General features: G+C 43.7%; 1 protein-coding gene across 2 annotated transcripts in view; it reads left to right on the forward strand.

Moving 5' to 3' along the window:
* Window positions 1-1,376: 1,376 nt before the first annotated feature.
* The window catches only part of LOC101856737 (putative uncharacterized protein DDB_G0271606), a 25,568-nt gene continuing 3,192 nt past the window's right edge, over window positions 1,377-23,752 (forward strand). Inside the window, exons 1-2 of one of the 2 annotated variants that reach the window (XM_013083190.2) lie at window positions 1,377-1,517; window positions 14,144-16,971. In XM_013083190.2, the coding sequence (XP_012938644.1) occupies window positions 1,508-1,517; window positions 14,144-16,971 (2,838 nt within the window). In that variant the 5' untranslated portion in view covers window positions 1,377-1,507. Of the gene's footprint in view, window positions 1,518-14,143; window positions 18,664-23,752 lie in introns of both variants that reach the window. The other variant, XM_013083189.2, reaches the window with a different exon arrangement.

Raw genomic sequence — 23,752 nt, forward strand, 5'->3', positions numbered from 1 at the left:
TTCGAATCCGGACACGACGGAAAATTTTCTTTAAGAAGATTTTCTCCGTTCACCTCCTTTCCTGTTCTCTAACAACAATGTTTTGTCGTCTGCTTTCGTCTCCACTTTCTGCCCCCCCCACCCCCTCACCTCTTTTGCCCCCTCCTCTGGGGTCTTAACTCTTTCTGCAGCCTTTCTGTTGCTACTTCTTGGCTCATTTTTACTGCTGTCTTTCAAACCACACCCATGATCTTATGATTGGTAAGATCCAGCACCTAGCCTTCTCGGACAAGGGCGAAAAATCTCGGAGATCTCGTGTGCAAGTTGTGCACGTTAAAGATTCCTTGGTGGTCCAAAATCGATAAGAGTAGACTTCGGCCGCCACAAAAATTCAAAATTTCCTACCACTTTAAAATGTGTAAATGTGTCTCGTGCTCTCATATGACCTTATGCAGATTTGCAAGCTCCGTAAAACACTTACCAAAAAAAAAAAAAAGAAAGAAAAAAGATTAACAATTGAAAGCGAAAGGGTGTTCTCGTGGGCAAGAGGTTACGATGTTTGCCTCTCATTCAATAGGTCCCGGGTTTGCGTCCGGAAAGCGACTGAAAATTTTCTCCTTTTACCCCATTTCCTGCTCTCTAATAAAATTCTGTCGTCTGCTCTCGTCTCCACTTTCTGACCCACACCCCCTCACCTCTTTTGCCCCCTCCTTTGGGCTCCTGGCTCCTTCTGCAGACTTTCTACGGCTACTCCTTAGCTCCTTCCTGCTGCTGTCTTTCAGCCACACCCCTGATCATACTTCTCGAGCAAGGCCGAAAAATCTCGAAGGTCCCGTGTGCAAGTTGCGCAAGTTAAAAATCTCTTGGCGGTCCAAATTAAAAAAGAGTAGGCTTCGGCCGCCACCTGGGCAAAATTCCAGATTTCCTACCAACTGAAAATGTTTTGTGTCCCGCGCGCTCATATGACTATGACCTTATGCAATTGCGAGCGTCGTAATACATTTACAAAACAACAACAACAACAACAACAAACAAACAATAAAACAACAACAACAAAACAACCCACTTACCCCCCCCCCCCCAAAAAAAAAAAGAAAAAAAAAAAAAAGAAGTAATACTGAGAGCGAAGTACGGGGACCATAACATTGGGCGATTGAGGAATACAAATCTTGACTATGGTTTCTTGAATGTTTAACTCAATGCTCCCCTCCCCCCCCCCACCCCACCCCCTCAAAGTGTGAAGTTCTTAGCAAAACAGAAAGAACGAGGCAGTGAGCTTCTAAACGAAAAAAAAGTACTCACCCTGCAATACGCCCATATTCCTCGTGATCTTTGCTGAGCCTAACTCCGTGATCTATTGCCCCTCTAGTGTGTAGTGATTAGACTCAACCATATTTTGTCGGTGGTTGTTGTTGATTTGAGATGAAGACAACCCGACATCCGAAATTTTAATATTTGTGTTGCAGAAATCTCTTGCTTTACTGCTTAAGTTCTAGATTTTATCCAAGTTTTACTCTTCTCAAGGCTGATGAAGCGAGGTAAGAAGTTTGAATTATGAATATCACTAACGTGAACCTTGTAGTATGTAGTAGGGTTATAGGTCTAAATCGTTCTAATCTATTGACGACCAAAACCGTGTGGAGTTATGCATTGCAATATTGTATTGGGATAGGACTTCCGTATCGAGCGACCATAATGAGACAGAGTACAACAGATGGGTAGGGGTAGGGTTTAGGTTTAAGTTTGGGTTAGGGTTAGGGTTAGGTCTCTTTTTTATTGTGTTTGTTGGAGTGATCGCTCGTTACGGAAGTCCTTCCTTTGTATTGAACGTGGATTGTTCAAGAGAGCTCTTCTCGTAGATCCAAAAACGTGTACTGCCTGCTGTTTGTCTTCTCTAACTTATTGTCCTCTGTCTTTCTATCTCAACACACCCTCCCCACCCCAAACAACAACAAAGTAGGTTATTGTGTTTCTCTGTAGCTCTGGGTATGTCTAGATCTAGGTCTAGAATCTAGGTCTAGAATCTAGGGTTTAGTTGGTTTAGCATTTGCGTTTGTTGCCATTTTTTTGGTCCCAAAGTTGCCACAAAAAAGAACAAAAAAACCCCCCAAAACCAAACCAAACAAAACCAAAAAAAAAAAAAATAAAAAAAAAAAAATTAAAATGGCAAAAGTTTCCATCAAAGTTGCCAATAATTTCCAAATTTTAAAGTCTCTGTGACGACGCGTACATAGCAATCTGTTGACAGAGGTAACTTAATCTAAACCAAAGCACCAGAATTTCTTGTACTTTGTTTTCAGCGTCCTGAATATCATTTGTAGCCACTCTGTGTAAAAATGTGAAAAATAAAGGTTTTATAACATAATGAAATCAGAATTAGAACAGCACATAAACAACCACAAAAATTAACGAATAAGGGCGTGTCCGAAGATTCGCCGTTTTAATCCTAAACGTGTGTAATCCAAGAAAAAAGTACAGTATTTTACAGGTAAATTGTGAAATCACACACAAGGGGCCTGCCAATGTCAGTATTCCGTTTTGGTGAAGACACGCTCTGACTCTAAAATAACATAATAAGATTTAAATAAAGGCAGGAAAAACATCAAATTAGGGGGGGGGGGGGGGGGGGGGGCGCCCCAAAAGTGCCGATTCTGCTCTAAACTATAGATTTTAAGTTTTGAGTGGTAGGCATTTTTAGCTTCTTCAGCCTCTCTTACAACCACTTCATCGCATAAGAACCCCCTAAAGCCGTATTTTTTCCCATACCGGGCATGTTTGTCACCACCATTTCCTCATAAAGTCAATCTTTTATTTTTCTGTATCCCCTGTTTTCTCGAAACGTGGTTTTACTAATATTATACTTTTTAAAAAAACCTCCATTTTTCACCCAATCTTCATGGAATTTTCACAGAATGAAGAAACGATGTAATACCCAAAAAAATTTGATGGATTTTTTATATATGGAATATTTTTTTGTTGGTGGTGTTTGGAGTGGATTTTCACGAGTTTTTTTTTGCAAACGTGAATAATAGACTAGTTCTGGATCTCCCTCAGAACCCCCCCCCCCCCCCAATTAAAAATGTTCTAGTACGTTCAGGAAAAATGAATCACACAGATTTGTAGATCTATTGTTTGCCAAGATGCATACAAAAATCAAACAAAAGAGACCTGGTTAAAAGAAGAAAGACGTGAGAAAAAGGAAAATCATTCCAGTGCGAACTCAAAAGATCTGCACAGAAACATTAAAAAGGTGTGCCATACAAGAACACGTGGATCAACAGGATGCCTCAAATCAAAGGATGGGAATATCATCATGGATAAGGATAAGATACTGGAACTTTGGACGGAATTCGGTGACCTGTACTGTCTCCGTGGTTTTATGCACCCCGCATAATTTGATCATTTTTTGCATACTTTCTGATTATTTTTCTTTATCATTCTGTGTTAAAATTAACAGAATCGTGTAATTCCACATTTTTGGGCTCAGTTTGCATAATTTCAGAATTTTTGGGTGCATAAAACCGCGGGGACAACCTGTACAATGACAATAGCGAGAGGAACAAAGGAGAAAGGAAAATAACTACGAGGGCCCAGCAATCATGAAGGAAGAAATTATCAAAGCACTAATGAAGATGAAGACTGGGAAAGCTGCAGGACCTGACAACATTACCACAGAAATGGTTAAAGCTTTAGATGACTTTGGAATAACCACACTGACAAAACTTCTCAACTTATACATTGTATGACACTGGACATATGCTATCAGACTTGCCAAAATCTATTTTCATAGCTTTACCAAAGAAACCTAATGCAAATGAATGTGAGACTCATCGTACCATCAGCCTCAAGGGCCACGTAACACGGGTGCTAAGCATGGACAAGCAATCTGTCCCCGTGGTTTTATGCACCCTGCATAATTTAGCAAAAATTTGATCATTTCTTTACATAATTTCTGATTATTTTCCTTTATCATTCTTTGTTAAAATTAACAGAATCGCGTAATTTCACTACCCCCAGTGGGTCGGGGGGATATATATATAGACCCACTGCTCCGCCAGCAGGAGGTGCAACCCCTTGACTGGTGAGTTGTCGCCCATGGACATCTACGCTCAGGTGCACATGGGCGACACTTGTTTTGGTGTATCGTCTGTCTTCTATCATCATCTTTCTTCCTTCTTGACGGGGGACGGGGCTTTCGTCCTTCCCCGAGCTGACCGGGGAATAAAATACAAATAGTTCCCCCCCCCCCCCCCCGGGCTGGTGGGATGCCACTCGTACGTCACTAGCTCTTTGACGTAGGGGTGACATCTTTTGTCCGCTCTTGTTATGTCTTCTGTCCATCTATCTATCTCTCCGATCTGTTGACCGAAGGTCCGGTCCAGCAAAAAAATAGACCCCAAATCCCCGCAACCCGAGGCACCCTGTTGACCGTGGGGTGTGACCCGAACGACCGGAGAAGGGGACCCTGGTGGCTGAGGTGTGGCTTCCCACACCAACACTCCACTTTGGCCCTGGATTCGGTCTAGACGGGCGGGTGCAGCGGCCTACAGCACTCAATTGGTTGCGACCGGTTTTTGGCCAATCTTGGTTAGAAGGCAAGATTTCTTGCCGTCTGATTTGGGAGTATACCTCCAGGGTAACCCTGACACCAGCTATAGACTTCCGAGCGGTGTCCCCTTGTTGGACTCGGTGGCGGGTGGGGAGCCCTGGAGATGAATAAAAAACAAAATATACATGGATTCAATCAAAAACATTTCTCCCACCCCAGTTCCCAACAAGTCCCAGACAGGAGGAGCAGGTGCAACTCCTGGCCTGGGCAAGAGAAAGAAGGGCCTTTCGGGCGAAGATGCTCAGCATCTGGGACTTACCAAAAAGAACATCATTGGGGTGGTCACCATTTCTGGTGATCTCCCCAAAAGATGAAAATCAAAACATTAATCTCACAACACTAAGCATTTTCAAGATACACAAGTCACTAAAAGATTTCGGTATACACAAACCAAAATACATTAAAAACCTAGGATCCACGGACCTCCTGATACAGGTCAGTTTCAGTATAGAATCAGGCAAACTGTTGGCCTGCACCTCGTTTGGTGGCATCCCTGTAAGTGTTCAGCCTCACAGACGTGTGAACGCATCCAAAGGTGTCATCAAAAGTCGAGAGCTCTGCGGCTGTACGGAAGAAGGGATTGTTCAGGAGGTCGATGGAATTGTCCATGCTCGTCGTATCAAAATACGGCGTGATGGCAAGGAAATTTGTACCAACACGTGGATCCTTACCTTCAACACACCCACACCACCAACAAAATTAGACATCGCATACCCAGAACTCGAAGTAAGACCATATAATATACCGAAACCGATGCGCTGTTTCAACTGTCAATGCTTCAGACATACACAGCTGTGCTGTCATCGTGGTGCAGTGTGTCCTCGCTGCGGCAAGGAAGGACACTCTGGGGAGACCTGCTCTGTAGATCCCTGGTGTCCAAATTGTCGACAGGGGGGTCACACTGCATCTTCGACGGAGTGTCCGAAGTGGTGTCAGGAGAAAGCCATCCTCACACATAGGGCCCAGTACGGCGGAACGTTCACTCAAGCAAGAGCAACGCTGTACCCAAAAGGATCGACGCAAAAGAATACAGCAAAAACATATTCAGAAGTTCTGAAGACAGTCCCAGGGTCGGTACACCCAACCCGAAAGGTCCTTCAGACTGGAGATGGAGGAGGACAGGGAGTCCACTTCCTCCCCTCCTACCTCTCCCACCCTCCATCCGCCTTCTCCCCACACCCCCTCTTCATCACCACCCTCTCAGTCATCTTCTTCATCCTCACCCCCCTCATCATCCTCACCCTCATCATTCTCATCATCACCCCCATCATCATCTTCACCCACAACATCCTCACCATCATCATCCTCACACAAATCACCACACCCTACACCCTCATTGCTTCAACCTCCATCCTATCATCCTTCATTCAATAATGTCCATCCACCCACTCCCAGCACCCGCTCCCCCTCCTCTACCCGCATCCGGGACTCCGGTCCTCCTCCCCCTCCACACTCTCCTTAAAAAAAAAGCTGCAGTCCACCGTGACCGCAGCAAAACAAAACAAAGACAAAGGTCACCTACGACCCCCCCAAAAAATGTACCGAACCCGTGCCCTCAAAATAAATAAAAATGGCAGTTCTTCAGTGGAACATTCGCGGTTTGCGTGCAAACCAGGCAGAACTCTTATCTTTTGACCTCACACACCCCAAATGTAATCTGTGTACCAGAAACTAAATTGCCAACACCCACATTCACATTAAACAACTATCAAACTTACAACCAAATATACACCGACAACCAAATCGCCTCTGGGGGCAACTCCATTTTAATAAATAACCAAACACTACACAGACAAATACAACTAAACACAACACTTCAGGCAGTTGCGGTCAGGGTCACCCTACACCGTCCTATAACTATCCGTTCAATATACATCCCTCCAAATTATCCTCTATCTTTAAGTAAGAGAACTAATAAACCTCAGAGACCAGCTCCCATAACCCTTCATCATGTTGGGAGATTTTAATGCCCATAGCCCTCTTTGGGGAAATGAACCAACTAACACTAAAGGTAAAATCATAGAAGATTTCTTAACAAAAACTAATACTAGTATTTTTAACGACAATTCCCCAACATTTCAAAATTCAAATAACCTAAACTTTTCATCCATAGATTTAACCCTATGTGATCCTGACCTAATTCCAGACTTTCAGTGGTCGGTCCTGGACTACCCACACGGATCGGACCACTTCCACATCAACCTAATTCCAGACTTTCCACACCGAACTCCTATCCCGGACCGTTTCAATCTTAAAAGAGCGGACTGGGATGGGTTTCACATGGAATGTCTGGAGAAACTCAATCCATCTCAAACACAAACTTTTGAACGATTCGTCGCCTATCACACGAAAGGGCGTATTCCAGATTTTGGCAGTTTTGAGTTGTTACTTGTTACTACTAGTAGATAGCGCTGCCTCAGATCTATGTTCACACGAAACGGCGTATCCCTAGCTTTAAAATAGCAGCACTAGCAGTAAAAAATCAAAAAGCTAACACTCAGCGCCAACGAATCAGACGAAACGGCGTACACAGGCTTATGCCTTTTCGTGTGCAAAAAATGATACAAAGTTTTATCAATTCTATTCGCACGAAAAGACGTATACCTTGGATACGCCCCTTCGTGTGAGCGACAGGAACACTTTTGTCTTTTTTTCTGGCATAGGCCAGGGCCGTATAACGTAATATCATAGTAAAACTAGATTCTAGGCCCTCCTCTAATGATGCAATAGGCCGGATACACAACACAGAGTACACGCCTTGTGCTGCAGCGAATCCTGCTTGTGCAAGAGTGAAAATGAGGCAGTCCTTATTGTGTTGCCTTATTATTATAGCCTACACTTGGTTACTGTTGCTTGCAGCTTACTGTCACACACAACGTGATCTGCTTGTCTGCTGATTATTGGAAACCATTAGAAAAAGCAAACTTGGGTTTGATCAAATTTAAATCAGATCTACTTTTTGTCCAACAATACATATGAATATTGCTCAGCTATATATATATATTTTTCCAATAGTGTATTATTCTACACTCATTAACTAGAAGGCAACGCTATCTAGACACCCTCCCCCAGGGCAGTGCTACTGCAGTGATAAAAACATCAGGATTTAGACTTTGTTATATTGAGCCGAAGACAGGTCTACTAGGCGAGCCATGTAAGTTGCCCCTAAATGTTTATATTTTACACACATACACACACACACACACACACACACACACACACACACACACACACACACACACGCACACGCACACACAAGAAACTCAAACCTAAATCGTTCTTTAGCTTGTACTCAGACTGTCGGGATTTTTCTTGTGTATTAGGCCCAGAATGGCAAGTTCGCATTTCAATGAAAGTGACTCCGACTTTGTCAGATGACATTCCGTTAGCTAAACTTTGAAATGTAGGCTTACAATGAAAATTGAATTTTCTGATCAACACGAGGCTGAGAATGAAGACACGTCTCTTGGCCTGGGTGACTTCGATGATTCGGACACGGATCATTTCCTAGAAGTTCCAGTATTTTGTAGTCAAAAGGAAAGACAGGGCAATCAACAAACTCTGAATCCATATGAAACCCACTGTAGTAACGAACGGCTACCAGAATCATTTGAAGTTGAAGAGTAAGCCCGCCAGGCGTCGCCAAAGAAACGAAGAGAATCATCTCGAAGAACGATGCAAAAAAGAAAGCGACAATCTGGCGAAGAGTACATGAGCGCCGACACGAAAAAGGTTGTTCCAGCACGAATGATGGGAAAGGGCTGCGTTGGAATGGAATGTACGAGAGCTGGCCGTCAGTGTTCTGGAATCTCAGGAAAGGACAGGAGGGAGATATTTCAGGACTTTTTCAGGACAGTTTATAACCTGGCTGACCTGCAGAAGCAGCGAGAGTTCGTTGCGTAGCATATTGTGACGACTGAGCCCAAGCTCTTGACGCAGCAAAACGCATGCTTATTACATCACAGTCAATGGAAAGCGCTTGAAAGTGTGTAGGAACACATTCTTTGCAACCTTGGGTATTTCAGAGAAATGTGCCCGAGTTGTTTTGTCAAAGATTACGGAGACCGGCATTGTGGAAGAAGACAAGCGAGGGGGCAGGCAATCGGAGCAGATGAAGACAAAAGGAGAACAAATTAGGGAGATGACCAGTCAACACATAGACAGATTTCTACGCGTGGAATCGCACTACTGTAGGGCCTCTTCCAGCAAAGAGTATCTCGACCCAGACCTCACATTGTCCAAAATGTACGACATGTCCGTGAAAAAAATCCATGCAATGACATCCCAGGTTTTCACACATTTCAGACGAGTGTTCAAGACAAAAAAACCTGGCCTTTCATAGTCCTTAAAAAGGACTAATGCTCACTCTGCAACTCTTAATTTATAATAGGCACGATGCAGAAAAACAAAAGGTGCGACAACTTAGGGAGGATTGCAAGAAGATGGTTCAAGCTGACCCCAGCATTCTGGCTGGGAACTTTGATCTCCAGCAGGTCATATACTTGCCAATTTCACATGAAGATGCTTTGTTCTACAAGATGAGACTTTCCAGACAGACAGACAGACAGACAGACAGACAGACAGACAGACAGAGAGACAGACAGACAGACAGACAGACAGACAGACAGACAGACAGACAGACAGACAGACCCTCTACTGGTCAGTCTGAAGACTGAAATTAATAGTGTGGACACTCAAACACAGGGCGTGTACATGGGCGTATACACTGATTTTGGACAGGACAAAAAATTGAACAATCACACGAAAGGGCGTATGCCAACAGATGGCACATTTTCGAAGTGAAATTATAAAAAACAGTGCAAAACTAATCTTGCTCGTTGTTTGATATCTTATCATGCCCACATTATCCAAATATCCCGATGCTAGGATGCAGTTTACTAAAATGACAAGGGAAAAGCATGAAGCAACCAAAGTCTGAAAATCTTTAAATCGCTCTCCTGAAAAAGTAAGAAAACAGGGATACGCCCTTTCATGTGACAGGCGACGGATTTCATGAAACCCTTCTCGAAATCGTTCAAAAACACATACCAAAATTATCCATCAAACCCCGAAAAAATAAATGTTGGTTCACTGAAGACTGCCAAAAAGCTGTTGCGGCCAAAAAAATCAGCTCTCAGGAAGTTCGTCAACTCTAAAACAAACGAAGACCTCATTAATTTCAAAATTGCGCGAAGAATAATCAGAACGGCCAAAAAAATAAACATCTTTTCGAAATTATGTCTCTAAAATAAACAACAACACACCAATGCACAAAGTCTGGAAGATGATAAAGAAATTAAAACGGACTAAAAAAGACACAATCAAACACATCCTAAAACCGAATAACTCCTTCGTAGAAACCGAAAAAACAGTAGCTGACTGTATAGCATCAACTCTTTCCGGAAATTCCTCTACCCACAATTACAACCCTGAATTCAAAAAAATAAAAATGTCTTCTGAAAAGACAACTGTTGATTTTACCTCTTCAAATGAAGAAAACTATAATTGCAGATTTTCTCTTAATGAATTAAAATGTAATATTGCAGAACTATCAAACACAGCTCTAGGCCCTGATCAAATACACAACGAAATCATCAAACGTCTTCCAGACGAAACACTCCTATTACTCCTTGATATTTACAATGAACTCTGGCATTCTCAACAATTTCCGAACAGTTGGCGTTTTGCCACTATTATACCAATCCCAAAACCAGGAAAAGATCACTCTAATCCATCAAACTACCGTCCCATAGCCCTTACAAACTGTTTCTGCAAACTTATGGAAAAACTTATTAACAAACGTCTAATGTGGTTTCTCGAAACCTCAAACTCCTTATCCAATTTCCGATGCGGTTTTCGCAAAAATCGCTCTACTATTGACCATCTCGTCCGACTTGAAACTTTCATTCGGGAAGCTTTCATTCGAAAAGAGCACCTTGTGGTTATTTTTTCGACTTAGAAAAAGCCTTCGACACCACATGGAAACATGGTATTTTACAATACCTGCGTGACTTGGGCTTACGCGGAAATCTTTTCAAGTAAAAGTAGGTTCAACCCTATCAAATTTACACACCCAAGAAGAAGGTGTCCCCCAGGGAAGCATCTTATCGCCCATTCTTTTCGAAATCAAAATCAATTCCATCCCAAAAACCCTTCAAACCAATATTGACTGCTCACTTTACGTTGACGACTTCCTGATCTGCTATAAATCCAAATCCAAAATGGTTCACATTGAACGCCAGCTTCAGCTGCAACTCCATAAACTGGAAACTTGGGCAAACGGGCACGGGTTCAAATTTTCCACATTAAAAACAAACTTGGTACATTTTTGTTTGTCGCACAAGTGTGTGCGACAACCAGATTTATATTTGTTCGGAGAGAAAATTCCTGTTAAAAAACAAGCTCGTTTCCTGGGCGTAATCTTTGACAATAAACTTTCTTTCCTGCCTCACTTGAAAGACCTAAAGACGAGGTGTCAGAGTGCTCTCAACGCCTTAAAAGTATTATGCAATCCTGAATGGGGAGGAGATACTGAAATACTTCTTTAACTTTACCGTTCCCTTGTCCGTTCCAGATTGGACGATGCCAGTCCTGTTTACGGATCAGCCAGAAAGTCTTACCTCAAAATTTTAGACCCTGTTCAGAACCAAGGCCTTCGCCTTTCCCTAGGCGCTTTTCGTACTTCACCTGTAGAAAGTTTAGAGGCAGAAGCGCATGAACCATTTTTAGAACTTAGAAGGAAAAAACTCTTTGCAGTACGCTTTGAAACTTAGCTCAGTCCCCCAAAACCCAGCCAACAAATGTGTCTTTGGCTTTCCCGAAGATCTAAAAACTCTAACCTCCTTAGGAAATAAAGTAAGCCCTTTCGGAATAAGAATCCAGAATCTTAAAGACATTGATTTTTCTGAAGACATAATCGAGCCCTTTGCCATGTCCAGCATACCTCCATAGCATTTAACCAAACCTAACATAGATACTAGTGACCCCCAGTGGGTCGGGGGGATATAAATAGACCCACTGCTTCGTCTGCAGAAGGTGCAACCCCTTCAAAGGCGGAGTGTCGCACAGGGACCCCAACCCTCTGGGATCCGTGAGCGACACTTACTTTGGTGTATCCTCCTCTTCTCCTTCCTTCTTTCTTTCTTCTTCTATCTTTCCTACCACCGCTGACCTCATGTGCAGCAAAACGAGAGGTCACCCATCCCACAGAGTGGGCGCCTTGTTGACCGTGAGGTGCGACCCGTGCGGAGGGAAACCGGGTACCTGGCGGTTGAGGTGAGATCAGTCCACGGACTGTCCCTCACCAACACACCTCTTTGGCCCAGGTTTTCCTCTTAGACGGGAGGGTGGCACGGCCCATGCCACTCAATCGGTTGAGAGCTGAAACCCCATCAAGCCCTGGGTCAATCTTGACGGGAGGGTCTTGTACTTTCTCGTTGAGAGTATAGCTCCGAGGTAGCCCTGGCACAGGTCATCCGAGCAATGTGTCCCCTTGTTGGGCTCCGTGGCGGGCGGGGAGCCCCGGAGTCGAATCAAATACAAAACTCTCATGGTATCCAAATCAAAACAAGACCCTTCCCCAGCTCCCAACGTTAAAAAGTCTCGGCTCGCGGAAGCGGGTGCGGCCGCCGAGCCGAGCAAAAATTCAAAAACCAGTAAACGGACCTTTACCGTTGCTTCTTTCCTCCCTTCTCCCAGGGAGCTCCCGAAGCAGCCGTACGTGGCCATCTGCTGCAAAGAAGACGCACAGAAGAAGATCACTGATCTAAATTTGTTCAAGACGGGAGATGCACTACGACAGGTTCTGGGATACATTCCTACGAATGTCCAGAAGCTGTCCTCTGGTGTACTCCTCGTCAAGTGCGCAACTGAAGACGAAGTGACCAAACTCCTGGATACCACGACCTTCGGCGGTATTCCATGTAGGTCCGAGCGCTACCAGAAATTCAACCGCTCGAAAGGCGTCGTCCGCAGCCATGAGCTGAAAGGCTGCTCCATGGAAGAAATTGTGGAGCACTGTGAGGGAGTGGTCGAAGCCCGCCGGATTACTCTTCGGCGGGGAGAGACTACTATTGAAACGAACACGATCGTCCTTACTTTCGAATCGTGTCGCCCTCCAGCCACCGTTCGGGCATCTTACTTGGTACTCGACGTACGACCCTATGTGCCGAACCCTCTGCGCTGTTTCAAGTGTCAGAAGTTCGGCCATAGCCAGTCACGGTGCGTGCTCCAGTCTGTGGGAGAGCCACTGGGAAAAACCAGAAAAATAATAAACTATATGAAATAAAACCCAAACTAGAACAGCGAAATCCTTCGGATCTCTCCAGAAGAGACGAAGTCATTTTTACTCGATTGCGCATCGGACACACTGCCCTGACCCACAAATACCTCCTACAGGGAGATGAGAAGCCGTTCTGTGTCGGATGCGACACAGATTTTACCATTAGACACATTTTAACAGAATGTCTAGACTTTGGAGAAATCCGAAGGAAATATTATAAATGCAAGAAATTGCAGGATATTTTTTCTTTCGTTGTTCCCAGCAGAATTTTAAATTTTATAAAGGCCATTGGCCATTATGGCGAGTTGTAGAGTGAATTTGATATTTTTAAAAATTTTTATTGTTACTTAAAAGTCGTTTTAGATCACAAATGTATTTACACCGAATTTGAATATTTTAACTTTTTAGCATTTTAAAGTAAATTAGTTAACCAGTCGTGAAGTGAACTTTCGCAGAGGTGAACAACTTGTGTTTCGCGCGCTCATATGACCTTAGCAGTTGCGAGCGCCGTAAAACCTTATACTATACATACATACATACAAAAAAAAAACGCTCGTTTCCTGGGCGTATTCTTCGACAAAAAACTTCCACACATAAATGACCTGTAGAAAGTTTAAAGGCAGAAGCTCACAAACGATCTCAAGATAGCTCTAGTACGCTTTGAAACTTAGCTTAGTTCCCCGAAACCGAGCCCACACGCGTTTTTGGCCTTTCCAAAGATCTACAAACTTGAAATAAAGTCGGCGCTTTTGTAATGAGAATCCAAAACGACCTTGAAGATATTGATTTTTCTGAAAACACCATCGAACCCTTTACCATGTCGAGTATACCTCAACGGCTTTCAGCTTAATCGTATATAAAAACAAGTCTTGAAAAACACATCAAAAAAACTAGAGACAGGCTACGTACCTTAAAGCATACAATCAACCTTTAAAAACATCATAAAGTAGAGTAACTTTTTTACAGATGAATAAAAATAATGCTGTTGTCTCTCTGCTGCACAGTTTGGCACTGTCGACTTGGTCTCTGTGGTTTAGCGTTTTGGCACTTCGCTATCGCACGCAGGAGACTTAAGTTCGATTCCAGAGTGGGTAGGAAATTGGAGGATGTATCCCTCTCAGCCTGTGTTGTCCCTGACAGGTAGGGCCAGAAACCCACCTCCTAAATGATCCAAGAGTGTCAATGGGGGCCGTTAAAAAATTCGAAGTCGAAAGGCAGAAAAGTAATTACACAAATCGATAACTTTTAAAAATCTTAACACTTTTTCGTTTCAGCGCCGCAAAATCAGCAGATATGGACGACGGAAAGCGGCCCTCTGATTCCAGATGCGAGATCACAACTGCTGTCTGTATACCCTTACCGGTTAGCTGGTCCTGCGTACGCAACACAGCACCCTGGAAATTTGAATCCTTACGCACAGGCTTTTTGGAATCATGCTGGCGTTAGACTCCCCCCAATGTTGGCTGGACACACCTTTAGTACCATGTCTGCACCTGGTCCGCAGTGGATTCCGGGAATGGCACCTTCGAGTAACTTTGGAATAGGAGCTCCACCAATACCATATTATTATGGGATGAACCCGACAGTGACCTCAGCTCAAGACGGTCGCGAATTAGGTGAAATCGTTAGAACAGATAAAAGGCAGAACACTAATGACGATACGCGTATTGACTCTGACCCTAATAAACAATTCTACGAGCCAATTTCTCCCCCTAAAACAAGCCACACAGAATATGAGGCTCGAGCTCGCACTCTCCAGTCATCTTTGAACTTTGATCGGCAATCGATGCACAATATTTCAGCCTTTCATCATCAGTCTCAGCCTCAACCAACGTCCTCGTTTTCGACAGATTATCCATACCATCGTTCCAACCAGAACGTATCGGGGCCTGTGTTTCCACAAGGAGTACAGACTGGCCAATACTCTCCAATTTGTCGCGGTTCAGGAGGTGTAAAAAAATCGGAAAACTTGCGGCGAAAAGCCCTCTTGAACTCAGCATCATCAGCTCTAACCGTTACTGATTCAACACAACCACCGAATGCTGCACTGGATCTAGCTACAAACGTAAACGACAAAGGGCCCGAGAACACCTCTTGCGTCTCCAAACCATCATCAGATAACCAAACGACGTCACTGGATCTGGTAAACCGACAGAACTCGGCAACTTCTTCAACCCATACCAAAACGTCTCATCACAACCCTGGCGATCAAAGCAATCCTTTACCCCAAATTAGCCAAGAAGAATTAACAAATCGTTATTATCAAGCTATGTACTCAAACTTAACGCAGTATGACCATCAAGCAATCCTATCTGATACTTACCAGGCGCAATTATTACGGAGTATGCTTTTAAATTCCCCTAATGCGCAATTCGATTATTCAAAACATGTTCTTCTGCAAAACCTTCCTCCTGGCGATAGAGTCAGCCATTCTGATACTACTATGCTCACCCAAAACAATTCAACAAAGGCATCATCTCGAGCATCCAAGAGGACAGAATCTACTGTAAATGTCGGTTCTTCAACGTCTAGGCAACACGCACAAGTCACTCTAGGAACAGAAAACTCTGGACCATCTGAGGCAGTACAGTTTCCTCGGGATTTCAACTATTTTAATCGTTTACATCAGTCAGAACATTTGGCAGCGCCAGTGAGAGTTCCGGAACTGGCACCACCACAACAAAATTCACCCCGCAAGGCAAAAAGGGGCGGTAAAAACAGTAGAGGTGGAAGAGGGAAAGGTTTGCAAAATGCTGGCACTGGAACCCCAATTGAATTCCTACATCAAGAGGCCCCGGCAGAACCGACGATTTGCAGTTCTACTATGGTTAGCACTGGAGCTTGCACAGATGTTTACCATCCCACCCAATCGTCAGCCCATTTACAACAACCAAAGCAGCAGCAACAATCACTAGAGCAGCTCCAAAGACAGGCGCTTCAGCATCAGGACCAAGATCAACATCCACAGCAACAGCGTCAACATCTAGAACAGCAGCCACAACAACAACAGCGTCATCATCTAGAACAGCAACAACAACCACAACGACCAGGACAACTACAACAGAGTCCACAGCCAGAGCAGCAGCAGCAGCAACAACAACAACAAAAACAACAACAGCAGTGTAAACAACCAAATCAGCAACCACAGCGCCATCAGCCTGAACAGCAACAACAGCAGCATCAACAGCTAGAGCATGAGATACAACAGCACCAAAAGTCAGAACTACAGCTACAACAGCTAGAACAGGAACAACAACAGCGTCTGCAAGTCCGTGAACAGCAACAGCACTGTCTAGAGCTAAGCCTACAACAGCACCAAGGACTAAAGCAGTACCAACAACTTAAACAGCTGGAACAGCAACCACAACAGCGCCAACAGCCCGAGCAACAACAAGATCAGCAACAACAAGATCAGCAACAACAAGATCAGCACCAACATTCAGAGCAGGAACAACAACAGCACCAACAGCCAGAGAAGCAGCTACAACTTCAACATCGATCACCTCATAAAGCTCAACAGTCCGCGCAAATAGGAAACCACCAACAACATCAACAAGAGCAGTGGCAAAACCAGCAAGATTTGCCACAATCTGAACAGAGAAGAATAAAACCTCATGAACTGGAGCTGAAACGAAGAAAACAGTTACAAAACCAACAGATGCAACAGCAGCAGTGGTGGACACCGTCACGTCCTCCATACCTTATGAAAAATGAGAACCGTGCATCTGAAAATTCTCAACTTTTTGATTTGGGTAGAGGGTCGGCAAACGCGGGCCAACTGGTTGGTAATTTGTCTTCCGAATCCCTGGAATCCGCAAAAATTAATTTATCCGATACTCTTAGAGACAAATCTCACTCTGTTACCCAAACGTCACAGAAACCCAGTTCCAGTTCTTTTCAGCACAACATTGTCGCTAAGGCTCATCGAAAAGATTTTCCTTCTCAGACTTCAACACATTCACAAGAAACCGCTGAAGGCTCAGAGGAAAATGTTTTTACTCATGAGAGAGTAAACAGCAACATTCCTAACTTGCAAGAAAATGGAAATGTGCCTAAGCAAAAACGTTCTCAGAATCAGACACTTCAGCATTCTCGATCTATTGTGAGCAGTAATGAACTCTTTAACACTGGTCAAAATATTATTACAAATAGTCCAACCACTGAGAAAAATGTCAATGATGCTTCACTTTCTACTAACATTTCTTCGCCGCAACAAACAGCCCAATTTTTGTCGAGCAGTAATCTAAACCAAAAAGACAACTGCAGTGCTGATTCCAGGTCTACTTTGGATACTATATCAAACACCCGAATGGAATTGGTTGACGAAGTAGAAATCACAGGAAAACTAATTCCTGACAGCAAACAGACCGAAGGCTGGGGATATTCACAAACCTCTTCAAAAACTGCCACGACACACACTTTATCTGAAGCAGGGTTGGACGAGAAAAGTAATGAGGTTCATACTAGAACACCTTTCAATAACTCTAAAGAAGAATATGAAATTGGGTTATCGGTTCCCAAACATTATGGATGGTGGCAACACAAGAAAGACGACAAACATTCCAAAGGTTTTATGCACCAGGAACATGAACAATATGTATATCCAAATATAGGTGGTCATAATAAGATCTCTAATGACGGTGCCTCTATCACTAACTTCGAAGAACATCGCTCAGAGATAAAAAAGAGTGAGCAAATATTCGATCAGCGAGCAGGGCATGGGGATGGTTGTACTAGTGCCCATTCTAGCGTTGCAGAAGTGGTGAAATCACCAGGAAATACATCCTTACTTTCATTTCCGAGTGAACGCTTCAACCATGTCTTCAACACAAGGAATGAGAAAAATCTTGCGAAAGCGCAGTTCAAAGAACAAAAATCTTTGTATAACATACACGATTCGGGTACGAAGATGACACGGGTGCAACATGAAAGTGATGACCCTGGTTTGTATGCAAACCAAAAACTGTCATTCGGTGGTACGATTGGAGGGGAGTACGATCCAGTGTCATCAGAAGTGCTGTTGCCAAAATGTCGCCGCGGTACTGAAGAAGGTGATTCTTTCATCAATTCTCCCGTGAAACCGGAGCTCTCTTATCAAGATTCGAGTCAAAGACAAAAGGATGTCAGCTCGTCAGGACCACTTGAGCCTCGCTCTGAATCTTCAAATGTATCGACCTCTTCCCATTTACAAGACGGTTCTCAACCGTTTAAGGACAACTCAACAAGTAACAGAAACACACATCCTGTTCCTGAATATGCCCAGTCATTACTTGGCCTAAACAAATTAACTCGAAATTGGCTACCCAGTAATACCCAGGAAAGCGGACCTCAGAATGTCTTAACTGGCAAATATACTCACTCATTTGGAGAATCTGGTCCTTCCAAAATGGTTCCCCCAAAAAGCGATAATGGAAGGGGGAAAATTCTGGATTCCATTGTGAACTCTCTGCATTCTAACCAGAGACCGTCAAATGAACAAACTGTAAACAGTCGTTTGTCGAATTCTTGTGACACTAGGACGGCTAAAAGAACTTGCACCGATGATCAAGACTTCAACAGAAAATGGCAAAGGGTTCCCCAAGCCCTTTCATACTTAGATACTCAAGTTGAAACGAATCCTGAAAATCTGAGTGGAAAACAAAGCTCTAAGCAAAGTGACCAAGCTGACAGTGAGCTAACAACATCCTCGATACTTGCCACAATACCCCCAGGATTTTACGTGGATAATTACCAGTCTATTCGTGCCGCTGGCTCCGAATTCCCCAAAGGAGATGGATCGAACAATACCCGGAAGGTAAGTGATCGTTTTAAGACTGGTGAGGACGATTGTTCTCTAATGAATTCACAAGGAGATCAGGGACACTTCTCATTGGGAAAAAGACCGGTTAGGAAGAATTCGTGTCGACAAATATCAGAACCATACAATGTTACAAATATAAATAAAATGAATAATCACCTGGTCTTACCTGATACTCGTAAAGAAGCACATACCATAAACAGGCAATCAAGGCATAAACAGAGCGGCTTTTATCTGGAGAAAATGGAAGGGCCCCAAACAAAGAAGGGCCGTGTGGACAAGACAATCGTAAAGCTTTTAAATATCGAAGAAGTCTTATATCAGGCGGAAATGGAATTTCTCCAAGTGAAGAAACGTCATTTGGAAGAGGTAATAGCTAAAATAAGGAATGCCAACAGAAGCTCAAGTCAGATAAAAGAGGAATTGCTTCGCCAGCACACACACCTGGACGAGAAAACAAGTCAGTTCTATCTAAAAAATACTGTGAAACGCACTGCTGCTCATACTGGTCAAGAGGCAAAGGAGTTTATAAACAGCGATGGCAGTAAGAAAGCGGGCCTCCAGGACCTAGAAAACTTGTTGCGTATTGAGGGAACACATCGTGAGGAGACTACATTTCAAAAAAATATAAAAGATAAACACTTTGATCCGTGCGCTCTCATTAGGCTCCAGTCAAAGAGGCTGCCGGTGCAGGGGCAAAGCTCAGTTCAAGCAACCGAAGTTTCTACAGCAGGAAAAAGACTGCTTGCACCTTCGATAAACGTACATACTTCACAAAAGGAAAGAGACCATGGTGAAACTGATTGCTTTGGCCACAAACGTGCAAAGACGGAGGACCAAGTCGATAAGCGAAACATAAAAGAAATTAATGAGGAGTTTGAACTTACAGGCTGGTCACCGAGGTCAACAGAGCTACAGTTGAGGAACAGGCAGTTGATCAGTTTCCAGGCACCGGCAGAGTTGGTAACTACTCATGGAGAATATGTCCCTACTCTGAACGTTGTGGGGAACTCTGAACAAAACAGTGATAGGGCAAGACGGTCGGTTGAGCAAAATATAAGCACACGAAACATAAACAAGGATTCAGATTCGAACTCAAAGCTCGAGAAGGCGAAAAAGAATCGGAAACCAACCGACTTTTATCAGTGTGAAAGGATTCTCCAAAAAGCGAAGAAAACAAATTCATCAGCCAAATCAGCCAAAAAAATTGCCGAGAATTCTTTAAAGTTGTCGAAGAGCATTGTTTCTAGGAAGAAAGACCCACATGGATACAGAAGGCTTGCTGGTACCGGTAACTTACATTCGACAAAAAATCCAAAGAATAGACCAGTGGGTTCCCCTATGAAGATATATGATATCAATCCAATACGGAGGACTTTCGGAGACGACTATTTTGACGACGTTCCTGTAGTAGGAAAATACTCATCTGGAAGTGGCAGAGATAAGTGTAGACGAACTGCGGAGGCAAGTGGCGAAAGAGTTGAGCTTTCTACAAAACTCTACCACCCATGTTCAAGTTTTCAAAAGGCATTACGCCAAACGCGGAAAAAAGACAACGCTGTTTCTTTGACACCAGTGGCATCAAGGAAACACGACACTGTACCTTTGCTTCATAGGACCCCGTCTAAACCCAATCAATCATTGTCAAAAAGTTCGAAAAGAAATCGAATTGAATCAAAGTGTTCAAAGAATATAAACAAACGAATTGATGGATGTTCAAAGTTCAAAACTCGTCTTCCAAGTCTCACACACGGTTCTAGAATCAAAAACCTTGAAAACTATGCCTATGCACGAGAATTAAGCTTGATTGAGAGGAAAGGTGATAAGATCAAGCCTGCCCTTTCCTCGAGTAAGCAGGTACAGCACCCGTCACCCAAACATGTATGCGCTTCTGGAACTGAGAATACAAGTGAATTTGAAAGACACGTAAACAAAGTGAAGAGACGCTCTGTAACTTTGAAGCGAATTTGTTTCAAAACAAAAGACAAAACCACAACGTTTTCTGACACAACAGCACAGCGAGGACGACCCCACTTGGCAAAGTTCAAAACGAAAGACTATTCTCCAGCAGCGCTGCCTAACACAACACCCATGCCTGTGTCCGCTGGAGTGAGCACAAGCACGACAATAGCCTCTACAGTTCTAAGTAGTAAAATGGCAAAATCAACGGACTCGACAATGAAATCACTCACCTCGAAAAGTAAAGCAAAGCATCGACAGTGCTCAAAGTCAAGCCCAAAAGCTGATTCTCCAATAATACAAGTGCTTCCACGAAGGAGTGTTAACAAAGCAAGAACCTTTAGCGTTTCAAAAAGTCCCATGAAACGATCACCAATACCACAAAGCAGATCGAAACAATCCATAGCTAAAGACGGGTTTATTTCTCCTCTATTAAGCCCACCGATACATGTGCCTCCCCTAGCGAATTCAAGCTTGGTCAGCTCCCTTCAATCCCCAAAGAAGACATCAGGAAACATTACTATCAAATCTTGTGCCACTTATACTTCAACAAAGCACCTGTCAGTAACTTCCAAGGCAATGCGCCAGTCTACTCCAACTAATCGTCTGACAATTAAGTCAAAGGCAAAGCGCCACTCTCTTGAAACGATCAGGAGTGTATCTCCGCAGATGACGACAAACAGAACCGAGAGATATATTCCGAATAAAAAGAGAAAAGAGTCAGAAGTCATGAAACAAACGCTGGAAAAACGAGGAATATCAATACAATCGACAGAAAACGATGAGTTTTTGGCAATGCATTCTAGCATGGCCAAACCTGTGCTTACACAAGTGAATACACATATGACTAGGTGCCCTCATAATATTCCAAAGATAATGAGGACAAAATCAGGAGACATGCCAGTCGAGTGTAAACAGAAGCTAACCCGTATACATTTTCTAAAGAGACACACAACGGGGCATCATCCCAAAGCAAAACAACAGAGGGTAACCAGAACTGCACCGTACCAACTAGGTTCAAGCAGCATTAACTCTTCTCACACCCAAAAAGAAAAGACAACGAGACCAGTGTTTTCGACGAAAACTTCAAGAGAACAAAATATGAAGTCCTCAAAGAAGCCCATTGCTCTTGTAATGCAGGCGAGCCAGTCTAAACGTGGGTCTAAGGGAGAAGTCTTGATCAAATTTACTGAGCCACCCACAGTTCAAACGACATCGGTCCAGGCGGAAACGTCGCTTTCTGGAGATGACCTGCAAAGAAAACAAAACCAATCAAGAGAAAAGGAAGGAAGACATGATCTGCCAGCGATGAACTTAAGTGTTTCCAAGGCCGTGTTCTCATCAATGAGTAGAATCTCGCCGGCGACAAGTAATCGTTATGAGAAGACCAACTGGTTTGGAACAAAGCCAGTTGTCATCTCCAATGAGGCTGACGACAAGAATCTGAATAGAAAATCTACGCCATCTCTGCCTGGTTCACGGAGACAAAAGCCGCTTATAGAAACATTAATAACGAAATCTCCGTCCTGTTCTGAAAACTTGAGTAACAGTTCTGTATGCCAGGTTCGGCAAACAGCAGGGGCTCTTGGTGATAACAAAATAAGTAATCCAAAACATACACCTTGTGCAGCAAGCACAAGTTACACTGCGCTTGTCCCACACAGTGACACATCATTGGGAAAGTCGAACCTCGAGTCTGCAAAGGGAATACACGTAAACCAAATCAAAGCAAATCTGTGTAGGAGCAAAACCCGTAACGTCAACACAACCCGAGGTAAAGACAGCGGAGGCCGAGTTTCAAAGTATTCCGGCCTGAAACCTTCGTCTGCACAAAGAACTAATCTTCAATTGTATAAAGATTCCATAAGCTTATTGCCAGATGCGTTAAATAGTCTGAAAAAGAATTCTACTGTGTCTAGCGGACTTTCTTCATCGACGACATCAGAAGCGTCATTGCAAACTATATCAAATAGAAACCGAAACAATAAAGTGAGCTCCCACAGCATTAGAAGGAATTTTTCACCTGGACAAAAAGGTAGCGAATATCAATTTACAACTCCAGCTACAGGGAATATTGACGAAAGCACAGAATCAAACTATAATGTAAAGCAAGCGCTAACTCCAAATTCTACACGAGAGACTCTAATAATTACACCCATAAACAAGGTTCAAATGGCGAGTTCTGTATCAACAAAAAAACAAGATCCAAGAGAATTCTCTAAGTTTTATAATCAGAAACGTGTTGAAAAACGGCAAGGGTCTTTGCAAAAATCATCTGCAAATGAACTAAGCCAAATGCCACTTCAAAGTGCGATAACTGTTGCTGTAGAACCAACGTCCAGGCCATTAACTGATGGTTTGCCGTCGGTACCCTTCCAAACGACAGAAACCGTAGTGGTCACATCATCGCCTCTACAGTGGCCCCCGCCAGCACCAGACCCAGCACATATCGCTATCAAGTCAGCTGAGAGAGTCAATCCACAAACGCTCGGGCCGGCACGAGGAGTTTTCCCAAAGACTGCGCCAAAAGCCTCTAGAATAACACCATGTATATCGTCCTTGGCTACACCTCTCTTTATACAGCCCCGGGCCTCTAATCTTCCATGCATTTCTAAAACCCTTATGTCAGGGCCATATCCCACAAAACTCCAACACGTTCCCTTACCTCAAAACTCGCCACTATTCCAATCGTTCCCACAATGTGGCCACCCACAGCAAACCGCCTTGCCTTCCGAATCAAGAACCCAGTCCTCACTGCCACAGAACTACTTAACATGTCAACTGATGCCACAAAGCTCAGCGTTGTCGCTTTTCACGCCTGCGACACTGTCAACTCAGAATCGAATGGGAGCGTGGTCCGTAAAAAGAGGTCTTTTACCTGATCCTGTAACCCCCATACGGCAAACAGTGCCAGAACTGTCGTATCTGTCAGAACTACCACCATTGTGTACGCAATCCCAATCGTTGATGACGCATTTCCCGCCTACCTCGCAATCAGGATCATTCCATGCTCAGCTAGCGCCAGTTTTATCAAGTTCAACCGTGCCAACACAACAAGCACTGCCTACAGCATCATTCCCATCACCACCACCTCCACCACCATCATTACCACCACCACCACCCCCAC

This window comes from Aplysia californica, unplaced genomic scaffold (genome assembly GCF_000002075.1).
Source record: "Aplysia californica isolate F4 #8 unplaced genomic scaffold, AplCal3.0 scaffold00216, whole genome shotgun sequence".
NCBI lineage: Eukaryota > Metazoa > Mollusca > Gastropoda > Aplysiida > Aplysiidae > Aplysia > Aplysia californica.